Source organism: Dreissena polymorpha, chromosome 14 (genome assembly GCF_020536995.1).
Source record: "Dreissena polymorpha isolate Duluth1 chromosome 14, UMN_Dpol_1.0, whole genome shotgun sequence".
Lineage (NCBI taxonomy): Eukaryota > Metazoa > Mollusca > Bivalvia > Myida > Dreissenidae > Dreissena > Dreissena polymorpha.
In genome coordinates, this window is record NC_068368.1 from 49,324,768 (window position 1) to 49,337,014 (window position 12,247).

General features: G+C 37.0%; 2 protein-coding genes across 3 annotated transcripts; both read left to right on the forward strand.

Annotated features, from left to right (window-relative positions):
- The first annotated feature begins 1,442 nt into the window (after positions 1 to 1,442).
- Positions 1,443 to 2,775, forward strand: LOC127857902 (uncharacterized). The gene is made up of 3 exons (XM_052394629.1): positions 1,443 to 1,922; positions 2,034 to 2,135; positions 2,399 to 2,775. The coding sequence occupies exons 1-3, from the start codon at positions 1,553 to 1,555 to the stop codon at positions 2,713 to 2,715; spliced, it is 789 nt and encodes a 262-aa protein (XP_052250589.1). The 5' UTR covers positions 1,443 to 1,552; the 3' UTR covers positions 2,716 to 2,775.
- A 5,674-nt stretch (positions 2,776 to 8,449) lies between these two features.
- LOC127858579 (complement C1q-like protein 4) lies at positions 8,450 to 9,630 on the forward strand. Of its 2 annotated transcripts, XM_052395783.1 has the most exons (3): positions 8,455 to 8,839; positions 8,944 to 9,045; positions 9,271 to 9,630. In XM_052395783.1, the coding sequence occupies exons 1-3, from the start codon at positions 8,581 to 8,583 to the stop codon at positions 9,576 to 9,578; spliced, it is 669 nt and encodes a 222-aa protein (XP_052251743.1). In that variant the 5' UTR covers positions 8,455 to 8,580; the 3' UTR covers positions 9,579 to 9,630. The 2 variants fall into 2 exon arrangements, with proteins under 2 accessions (XP_052251744.1, XP_052251743.1); XM_052395784.1 differs by lacking the exon at positions 8,944 to 9,045 and having other exon boundaries at positions 8,450 to 8,839.
- The last annotated feature ends 2,617 nt before the right edge of the window (positions 9,631 to 12,247 follow it).

A 12,247-nucleotide genomic window follows, 5' to 3' on the forward strand; every position in this document is an offset into this window, starting at 1 on the left:
AAAAGCAAATATCATATTTAGTCAAAGTCCTCACTCTCCTTTTTAGCCTGCGTCAAACCTTGAATGTTCCACGATAGCACAGGCAAATCATCTCCCGCGAACCCCTACTGCTGCACCGGATGCCCATGAATAAACAGCGTGGCTTACGCCACCCAAGCGCGTTTACCCTCCCGCTTTGCTTCCTTCATTTTTAAAATGAGGCGACGACGCTTTTCCTGGACTTCCGGAGGGAACTGTTCAAAAACATGGAAACTCGTGCCCTTAAGCTCGGGCCACTGGCGCCTAACTAGCTCTCGGTCTTTGAAAAACGCAAACTTTGCAACAACAGATCGAACCTTACCGCGTACTGGTTGTGAGGGGGTACGGTGTACACGCTCAAATCGCAGTCCTTCCACCGTTTCCTTGGGAATCTTGAGCTTTTCTGAGAGGTGCCCCCTCAATTTACGTTCGGTTACGACCTGAGACTCATTACCCTGTAAGTTATCCTCCTCGATCCCGGTAAAAATCCGATTGTTTCATTTGGCACGTTCATCGAGAGCTAACCAGACCTTTTTGAGCTCCTGCTCAAATTCTGTGACCTTCCGTTCAAGGACATATATGATGCCTAACCGCTTCGCAAATTTCGACAGTCGCTCATTGAAACTTTCAAAAATACCCTTCATGCTGCCCTGACAGAAACAATACGATGGCAACAATAGGTATTAAACAAGAGGATAAAAATGGCTTAAATGGGTGAAAGTAAACGTTATGAACATTAAAATAGCAAATGCGCTATGTGTGCGTATTTCAGTATGTGTTACTTCCAAACCGTCATTTGATTTATTGTGTATATGCTTGTCCAACCAAGTGTTGCATCGTGTCTATGGACGCTTGTGCGTAAATCGAAACAACCGGGCGGAAAAGCAGGTTAGCAGTAATCAATAGTTTTACCCGGCAACGGCAGTAATCAATAGTTTTACCCGGCATCGACCGGCTGTCCTCGGGGATGGTAAAGAAGGAACCAGAATAAATGATCCCGATGGGCGGTTTCGTGACCATTGATGTTGGGGCATGCGTGTAGGAAACAAAGTTGTATTTTGTGTGATCCAGCACAAGCTTTTCTCCTCTCAATTTCAGTAAAAAGTGTCCAAAAGATGGAAATATGTCCATTTATTTCGTCTAATGCCTTTACAATACCTAGAACTCACGCTCAGAAAACTGAAGCTTATTACTATAATTCAGAGTGTTAACATAAAATTTTACTGCTAAATTCAATCGATATCAAACAATACGTATGATAAATGTGTAACTATTATATGATTTTTAACATTTCGTGTGCATTTGTTGTTTTTATTTTTTATCTTTGATTATTTGGGTCATAGCCATGTCTGAATTCGTGATAAGGTGCGAATATTTGCTCCACACAATAAAAGATGTGTACAAATTAGTACACGATATCGCTCCGCGAAGGTCACACTTATCACCTCGCCCCAGTATGCGAAGTGAAAGATGTCTACATAAACTAGTTGTCTGGTTTGTAAGGGAACATTCCCAAGATACGGCTGTATAAAACATGTTGTCTGAAATACCATTGGTAACGCTACTGTTTGGCATTGTGGCGGCAGGAAATTCAGTAGAATCAAGATCCGATACGCTCACAGATCGTATTGAAAATGAACACGCAATTAAAATCGAAATAGACGCTGCAGTAAGGAAATACACAGAACCGTTGCTGCAAGAATTAGAAAAGCTGAATGAGGACACCAGGAAAGAGACTGCAGTCTTACGTCAAGACTTGGATACGCTTAAACAAGAGAATGCTCTTTTAAACGAGAGATTTCACACAACCAAAGCCGAAAACGAAAAACGTCAACATCATCTTTTGTCAGTCGTGGAATACATTGGAATGAATCAAAAGGATACCATCAAATCCAGAAAGAAGCGTAAGTGTTTAATTTGTATGCTGTTTCTGAAACATGTGCATTGAATCTAAACTGACGCTTATAAAAATGATATCTTTCATTCAGTGTGGAGTTTCCTTACATTATATTTAGGACAACCAATCGAGGCGGTGGCTTTCCATGCTTATCAAAATAGTGACAAGTGCATCCACGACCTTCAAACATTTGTGTACGACAATGTCCTTATCAATGACGGTTAGTGTTCGCGAAAGTAGATAAAAGTACATTATAAATCGATTTATATTGTTGGCATAGTGAAATGTTAAGTTTATCTTCACTTACATGTGGAATTGTTATTTTTGGCAGCAAAATGTTTTCTCGCGATGTTTTGTTGCTTTTATGATTATTAGATTTTTCTAATCTTGATCTAATTGTGGTACGTCTAAAGTTTTACATTCATGTATACTCGTCATCATATGATGTGATGATTTATATAAGTAGTTCTGTGAATTATACAGGAAATGGATATTCAGCGAACGACGGCATATTCGACGCACCAGTGACCGGTGTGTATGTGTTCACGTGGTCGGTTGCGGATTTCCACGATTGGTACGCCGCAGAATTAGTCGTTAATGGGATGTCACGTGGGGCCACAATAGCAGACAACGACAGCCAAGACATCGCTGTTGGAACGGCCGTTGTGGTGGTCCATGTACAGGCGGGTTCGCATGTCTTTGTGCGCCGATCGGGTGGAGGCGGTTGTAACGTACTTAACAAACCTGGTTCGGCGACGAATTCATTCTCAGGATGGCTGCTTTATATTACAGAACCATGATATCACATGCAATGTTCAATGTCTATATCATTCACAGAAACAAAATCAAAGCACAGTGGACGACATGTGTTACCTCCTTTTATCACCTTGGGAGAAAACTTACTCTCGTATCTTATACCAATATCTGTCCCAAAGGTCGACTATTCTTCCGCTTTGGAAGTACGATTTTTTTTCTGTCAGTCACTTAATAAAGTCATTTTCGAGACATATTTGATGGTGATTATATAAAATAGTTAGTTATATGAAAAATTAAACATGAACAATTGTAGTACGTTAGTAAAGTGGATTTCAACGATTGTCCAAATAATTCATTTAAATTTATATCATTTCTCAATCGCAGAATGTCTTCATATAAAATATCCGCATATACATTTTACAGCAAAACCTCCATCAAAAATTAATTCAAATACATTTTAGAAACAGTGACCTTTACTTTTGACCTGACTGTCCCAATGCAATCCCAGGCTAAGTGTGCATGTTTGTTATGTGCACACAAGCTTAAAGCTAAAAACTTCAAAACAAAGTCAAGTTATGTATTACGCATAAGACAATTTATTTATATGTCTACGGTTTTATTTTTAATAACACTGACGTTGATCCTACTCGTCCTAAATGCAAACCCCGACAAGGCGTACATGTTCGCTACATTCACACAAAATTACAGCAAAATTAACTACGTCCAAACTAAATTATTAAAAGGTTTCTCTTTAAAGCAACAGCCTCATTGACGGGACTAGCCCAAAATGAAATACTATGCTAGATCAGTATGTAACCTACTAACACATATTGAAATAAATCCATCATAAGTAAAGTAATTGTAAATAAATTAAATATATTTTTAACTATGCCCAACCGGCCTTAAACGCAGGGTCTCCTTTGCATGCATACTATGTCAACAATGTTATCAAGGTCGGCCTATTCAAACTAAAATAATTGATCAGCGAACTTTTTCGATCGGTATGGTATGCCTTCGAGTCGATCGTCAAATGTCTGTTAAATGGGGCAACTATAGCAGCCAACGACAGCCAAGACGTTGCTGTTGGAACAGCCATCGTGGTTGTCCATGTTTAGGCTGGTTCTCGTGTTTTCTTGAGCTGATCAATGGGATGCGGCTGTAAAAAGTTAACTTCGCTCATTCAAAAAGGAATTCGTTATCAAGATTGCTGATTTATCCTCCGGCACCATGAGCTTTGAAATGTTTCATATTGTTAAATAGAACAAAATATAACACCACAAACATGTTTTCAAGAAATATGTATGTATTTTGACGAAATACTTACAAGGTTATATTCTAACTATATACAGCTTTAATTAGTTTTTTATTATTTTACCACTGGATGTTTGAAATACCGCTTCACATCATTCAACAAAACTCCGTAAAGAGTAAAAGCCACCTTGACACTATCGATAAAGAAGGTGAATCATATGTCCAGTTTATGCTCGTGACAATTATATTGAAATGAGTGTACTGTATTGAAGATTGATTCAATATGTTGAAAACATAACATGAGGAAAATATAGGAATTAACTGAGGGTATGTAAATCATATTTTTGTACAAGTAGTCAATGGTTAATTAAAAAAAAACATTATCAAATATTCCGAAACATGATCGACAACTCAACATAGAGTTACAAAAAGTGTAAGAAAGGCCCCTAAAGATATAGTCAGTTTAGTTATGGAAATTATATTGAGTGTAATCAAAGTGTACAAAGCTTTTTAATAGCGACAACAATGATAGACATGCAGACAAAAGGGCAGTATTATTTATTTTTGTTAAAGCCTACATAACATTACAAAAAACATCATTATGAATTTTGTGCATGTGCCCAGTGTACACAAAAACAAGTTTTAATGTGATGTTTGTGTTCATATAAACGAAAAGAGAAAAAGTTGAGTTATTCTAATTAAGAGAGTTGAATCAACCAAAACAAACCGAAAACGATATACAAAAATAGATAGTAAAAACTGAGAACACCGATCAGTCAAGGGAAATGGCCAAAGTGACCGTTGTCCACATGTGACCGTTGTTTTCGGATCACAATTTTTAGATGGTTGGTCAGTTACTAGTATTGCCACGTCGTTTCCCCACCCAGTCGTTTGCATACAGTAAAAAAGGCTCGTTGCCGATTACTAAGCATAATAGAATAATTAACTTAGATTAAATGATACAGAATAATATCTTATTAATTGATTTAATTTCATATTGCACTAAATACTAAATCAATGACTTTATCAACGATAGTATAATTGTAACTCGAAACGACTGACGCTTGCCCGTTCTTTTCAGTTCAAACATTACTTTCGGAGTGGAATATACTGGCTGTTGGCCGTTATGGACGATTGACCGTTATTTTCGAGTGTAATACAGAGTGATTTTCGTCAGGGGGAATCCAAACTGACCTTTGGCCGTTATTCTCAAGTGAACATTTGGTCAGTTTTGGCTGTTTGTGCTTAAACAGCGGTTTATCTCCGCCAAGGCGGTAACGGACTTGATTCAAAACGAAAAGAAACACATTAAGAAGGACAACATTCGTGGACATATAGAAATTAAGATATTATAATAAAAATTGAAACCATTCGGAGAAACCCAATTTTATTAAGGCACAGACATCCACTTTGTATGAGCACATTACAACGATTAAAAATACAGAAACATCTCAATCATCTTGGAAATCAGACGAAACCACGCATATAGATTGGATGCTCCAGGGACCGCTACTATAAAAGAGGAACAAAAAGACATTTCAACATATATAACAAGGCGTCAGATACACTACATTATTATCAATGCTTGTTGCTACTTCGGATGTGAAAATCAAGTTTACGACTACCTTTATTTCTGTTCATCACACCAGACCGATGTGTATCGGTTTCTCTGGTGACCTTAAATCTTATTAGCAACTGTACGTGTATCACAACGCATATTATATGTATATATATACTCTACAGTATTATAGAAGTAGGTCTCACTATAACAATAATGACTGAAACAGCAAAGTCATTATTTGCCTTAATTGCGTAAACGCATTTACACACACATGTAATTGTTTCATGATTGGTACATTGGATACCGTATTTCGGAAATAATTTAAGTTAAATGACCAGTTTCAGTTATTTACAGTTTATTTTTTCATACAAGTTAAGAGAAAGTAACAATGAAGTAAGAAAACGGCATAAATTCAAACATTCATAAAACGCCAGTTGTTGTTAATAAGATTGATGGGTACGTGTGACATTGACGTTAGAGGTATTGTCGTGGATCTTGTCCGCGAAGCATGATCTCAAGAATGTGAGAATTGCTGCCTAAACTTTTGTCCATCCAGAAATAACTGGGTAAAAGACTTACTAAAAAGCATCTGACCATGAAGGTATCATGTCTCGTCCGCGACAAACCGCCTCATATTATGTCAATATGTACGTGTGATGTTCAAAATCTAATTAAGAGTAATAGAGCGGACACAAAATGAGACCGACGAAAGGACGGTCGGAATGATTGACGGGAAGACACGCTAATCCCTTTCATCTCGAAGGGAACAACTGAATTGATGAAATTATCAATGGGTTCACCCATGTATACATTTAAAACACAAATCAAAGAAAGTGTATCTATATCTTTAAACAAATATCCTTATTTACAAATCAGCCTTTAATAATGTTAACGGAAATCAATTTATTATTTAAATGACATAAACAGCGAAATTAAAATCAAAGTACTGGCAGTACTGGTGTGACGATGCTTTTGAAGAGGATGGATATTAAACATCAATTTAAGTTTATCTATATCACCACAATTGTGTATTTTGATACGAACATTTGGGTACGATAAAAAATTTGGGTACGACAAAAAAAATGGTAGGAAAAAAAATTGCGTACGTAACATTTTTGGTACGAAAAAAAGTTTAGGGGTACGGGGGAGTAGTACCCGTGGGTAACTTGACGCATTGAGCGAAACTGGGAGGCGGGTCACATTCTTGTTCATTAAGTATGGCAATACCTTCATGATGATTCTCGAAAGTAGGTATGAGCACATAGCCGGACCATGTGAGCTCATTCGTATGAGCACTTGACTATCCGAGTTCGCCCACGAACATATGGATAAGTTAACTAATAGCAAAATGACCTTATACATGTACATGCTGAAATCTAACAATCAAACGAAATATCAAACATGGTATGTACACTAAGGTGGTTGTGTAATTTCTGTTAGAATATCGTATTCAATATGTAAATTTTAAATGATTATGCCCGCACTTGAGTTTGTTGCCTTGTTTGAGTCTATACGCGCCTAGGCTGCACCCAGTGTGTGTATTTGTGTTTTTCCAAGGTTATGAGTTACCTCCGCGCTGAGGCTGCATAATGTTGGGACCCGGAGTGTGTCTAGCACTCCTACCTAATAAGATTAGATTGACGACAGTTGGGACGAATTTTGAATGATAGCTGCAATTTCCAGCTATTTGTTTTGTACTGAAATACTTTTTAATTTTTTATATGGTCAAATGCTGCTGGGGGGGATGAGATTATCCGGAAAAAAACACCTGTCCGGAATGGTGACCACAAAACAGACAAAATATAATATTGCGCCGGGAGCGGGAATCGAACCGGTGTCGTAAAGGTGAAAAAGCGAACGTCCTTACCTCTGCGCTAGCGGGACGGACAATTACGCTTTGAAATGTTGTTTTATCTACATATATCATAGCAGTGCAGCGTTTACAATTTGCAGGTTCGAAATTGTTCGCATTCTTTAGTTTTGTGATCACGTAAAAAGTTAATTTTACATGTTTTTATTCGCAATTTATTTACAAAATCGAGAACAAATATCAAACAAACTAGAGAAAATATATAGTTGATTCATTGGTCCATAAAAATAAAATGGATTTAAAATTACTAATTTGAAATTAACGTTCTGATACACTTATTGAATCTGTTTCCCCAAGATATGCTGTTCTATTAATATTTACCGTTATCAACACGAACGACAATTCTGCTAGGAGAATGTTATCAATGAAAATCAACGAGCAATCTCCTACGCAGTGGCGAATGCCAAGGGAAGTAACTGAAAAATCGAGTTATCTCAATCGGACTGGCTCGGTCTTTTACGTAGGTCGCGATTGTGAAGAATTGTTCTACTGGTTATCAAACCTTAGACGACGCTGTTCCAGCATCGTCAAAAACAAGAGCACCGCATAACGGGTGCCAACGCTCGCCTGCGGGTTCAGTTTTGAATAAATGAAAGCTTGTCAGAATTTTTTTGAAGAGGTCAAAGTGACCTTGACCTTTGACCTAGTGACCCAAAAATGGGTGTGGCCTGTAGAACTCATCAAGGTGCATCTACATATGAAGTTTCAAAGTTGTGGAAGCACTTTGATTGTAGAGCAAAATGTCAAGGTTTTAGCACGACGCCGGCGGACGACACGACGCTCTGGCAATGACAATACCTCGGGTTTTCTCCGCAAACAGCCGAGCTAAAAATGAATTAAACAAAATAATGCGATAGAACGCGTGGAATGTTACGAATATGTCGACAAACACTGGAACGTCCATGCATTTCGTTAATTGATATCATCCACCTTACTGTTTATTAAGATTTTGATAACTTATTTATGTAAGAAGAACCGATATACATCGGTAGTGTGCATTGAATTTTAAATAAGCTTCATTATGTGTAACGGGCGACAGTCACCAATGATAATCAAATATAGACCCGCATGTGTATTCTGTTATCTCTTCTTGATGGTCGTTGTTGTCACAGATGCAATTTTTGGATGCCTATCCTTATCTACCATATAGAAGAAGATGTGACTTGAACACATAGAAACGACTATTGAGTTTGTAAAGCAATTATAAACGAAGCGAGGTCGCTAGAAATGAAACAAATGATGCTCCTAAGTGCTTTGCTGTTTGTGGTGGCAGAGGACGCGACAGCCGAATTGAGAGATATTTCTTTTGAAGAGCGTATGCAGGCAATCATTAGAAACGAAACTGAGTTAATGCGACAGGAATTAGAAAAAATGAATGATATCATGCACGAAACAAGACATGAATTAGAAATGTTGAGACAGGAGAATGCACTACTGCACGAGATGTGTAAGGCAACAACAAATGAAAACGAACTTCGGGTCAAAAGTAAGCTTAATATTTTATTTATGGTTTAAATTAGTACAAGTATATGAAATGTTTTAATGTCTACAAGGTTTTGTATCATGCAGATAATGTTTTGTATATTTAAGGACAACACGTCCAGTCGGTGGCTTTTCATGCTTATCAGAGTGGCAACAAGTGTATTCAGAACATGCAGACTTTCGTTTACGAGCAGGTCTTGCTCAATGACGGTATGATACACGGGATAGGATTTGCTTGCACTAAAGCTAATCACAAATATGTATTGCACTTACTGTAAATATATATTGTAGGTATCTTACATTTCTGACTGCAATATATTTAATGACCATTTCATCAACAGGGTACTATATATTAGAGAAGTAAAAATTTCAATTTAAATAAATCTGCAACACCATATACACACATACTGAATGTCCACTTAATCGCTCGAACAGGCAATGGTTATTCAACTCGCGACGGAATATTCGACCCACCAGTGAGCGGAGTGTACGTCTTCACGTGGTCGATTGCAGACCATCACGATTGGTATGCTGCTGAGCTGGTAGTGGACGGAGTATCGCGTGGTGCAACCATAGCTGACAACGACACTGATGATACGGCAGTTGGTACAGCCGTTGTGGTGCTGTACGTACGCGCGGGTTCGCATGTGTTTGTGCGCCGCTCAGCTGGAAACGGGTGTACAGTGTTAAATGAAGATAATCTTGCCAGGAATTCATTCTCCGGCTGGCTGCTGTATCCTTGATACATGTTTCAAGCGTCAGTACACTCAAGTTAATAAAGCAACATGAAAAATACAGCGGTTGTCAATTTTAAAAATCCTTTAAGATTTTTTGTCTCATTTTTCTGTCTTATTTGGCTAGTTAACGTGCTTGTTTAATGGACAGTTGTTTCATATAAATATATGCTGCTGACGTTCGAAAAGTATGGTTGATCCCTGCTATATAATCGTACTGATATTGACAAATGTATGTGTTTGCATTTGGATTGTATGAGGTCCTTTATGTGTCAAAGGCTGCATTAGGTTACATCCGGAGTATGCTCTTGCACTCCTACCTATTTATATTACTAGACTCACGAAAGCTGATGTATTGCTTCAATTTTCAAATGTTTTGTTGTTACTGAAAAGTTGTTTCAATGTAAGTTTGGTATTGTAATGTTGGGGGAAAGCCGGAGTACCCAGAGTTAACCACCAACCAAAATCAAGTGCTGCCGGGAACGGGAATTCAACATGGATCGCCTAGGTGAAAAGCGACTGTATCAATCACTGCGCTTGCAGGATAGCCATAAATTTACTGATAAATCCTTGCCCCTTTTATAGTGGCTCATAAATGTACGTTTGAAACTATCAACACCATATTATACTAGAAATAACAAGAGATTGCAAATCAGTATTGTGCCCTACCGGTGAAACTCCACCATTGTCAGTTCTTTTATGTGTTGCCATAGCAACCAGAATTATTGACGTAGGAACGCAATTTCAAGTTTCATGAAAAAAATATGAAGAACTTTTAAAGTTATCACAGGATCCAGAAAAGTGTGAAAGACAGACTGACTGACTAACTGACGGACAGAGCACAAACCATAAGTCTGCCGGTAGGGGACAAAAACAAACAAATCAGGGAAAGGAATGACAGGACCTAAACATTTATTCAGGACTCAAACTCAAACAATTGTATTTAAGTATCCACAAAATCAATCAAAATACAAAGCGATTTTAACACTAAAATATACATTATTTTCAAAAATCTGAATCATGTTTATTCCACTATTTCGCCGGAAATTACTAGTGAATAATATCGACATTGACGATGGCAAGTTACGCTTAAATAGTAAAAAAAGTTTACATATCTAGAAATATCAAAACTCGAACACATGTCATTTCATCACCATGGGGGCAGCCATTTTTAAATTAATAAAATAGAAAGAAACATGCTAAAAACTCACTCATCGCCTAATTGACATTCCAAACGGCTGACGATGACAAATGCATTGGACTGTAATCTTTCCGTTGATGTTTGCAAACTGCACGATCAGACCTCATAAACACTCAAAAGAATAACTATGTAAGAAGCATTTCACCAATGTTTACAATCGTTGTCGAATCACATGTATTATATTATTGCGCATAAAATAGTACGCTTACAGACTGACAGAAAGATCGATACGTAACTCCGTTCAATTCATCACGGTATACTATTCTATTGATAATATATAATAATACATCGCTTTAACAATCTAAAAGTAGAAATAATTCTTTTAAACGGAGTTTTTAATAACGAAAGTGAAAACAACGGAAGTTGGATGGATATTCTGTGAGATGCACTTCGGCTCCAGAAAAACAATACAAATAAACTAAAAAAGACGTGTGGGGGACAATTTTCAGCTGGAAAATATTTGAAATAGGGTAAGTGATGATATCTCTAAATGGTCATTTCTGTTATTTAGTGCGATCTCTTGCTGATTAATGTTAATAGTTGTTTTACTAGTTGCCACCCAACTGTCAAAACAAGATGCACTTCGGCTCCAGAAAAACAATACAAATAAACTAAAAAGACGTGTGGGGGACAATTTTCAGCTGGAAAATATTTGAAATAGGGTAAGTGATGATATCTCTACGTGGTCATTTCTGTTATTTAGTGCGATCTCTTGCTGATTAATGTTAATAGTTGTTTAACTAGTTGCCACCCAACTGTCAAAATAAGTATGTGTTTTCTCAGGTATGTGTATACACATACTCGGTTTTCTCACCACTGCACGTGGTTTCGACCGATTTGTTTTGCACGTTTTTCTACGGATCACAGCGATGGCCACGCTTTCAAAATGGGTAGAAGGAATCGAAATATAAAATCAATCGTTTTGCCAATTTCTTTATATTCCTTTACAATTTTATATGTCGTCTGCAATCTATTTCAATTTGAGATGGTTTAAAATTTGCAATTTGGTTGAGAGGTAAATAACAAAATTGTTAAGCCTTTGAAATAGAATTGGGACTCTTATTATCCACCATACCTGGATTTTTAAAAAGTAGTTACGTTTTAGTTATTTTTAGAACTTTGTTTAGGATATTTATCCAAAAAAAGGCAGTTGAATAAAAACTCATTTGTTGTTTTATGACAATAATTTTCTGTGAAATGTTGCTAACTTGACCTTGTATATGTATATAGCTTTGTATTTATTCAACTTTAGGTAGTGCATATCCTTCCTAACTTTAGATTGAGATTTTGTAAATTAGTGTAAAAATGTATTGGTTTTAAACCAAAATATGAATAAAGCACACAAATATTGAATGTCAAAAATGTGTTTATGTTTTTTCTATCCTATATTGTACCACATTCAATGAAGAAAACCCAAAGCGAAGTTTTAATGAATTTTATCCTCCCCCCATGAACCTTAATTTTGTTCCTTGGTTCG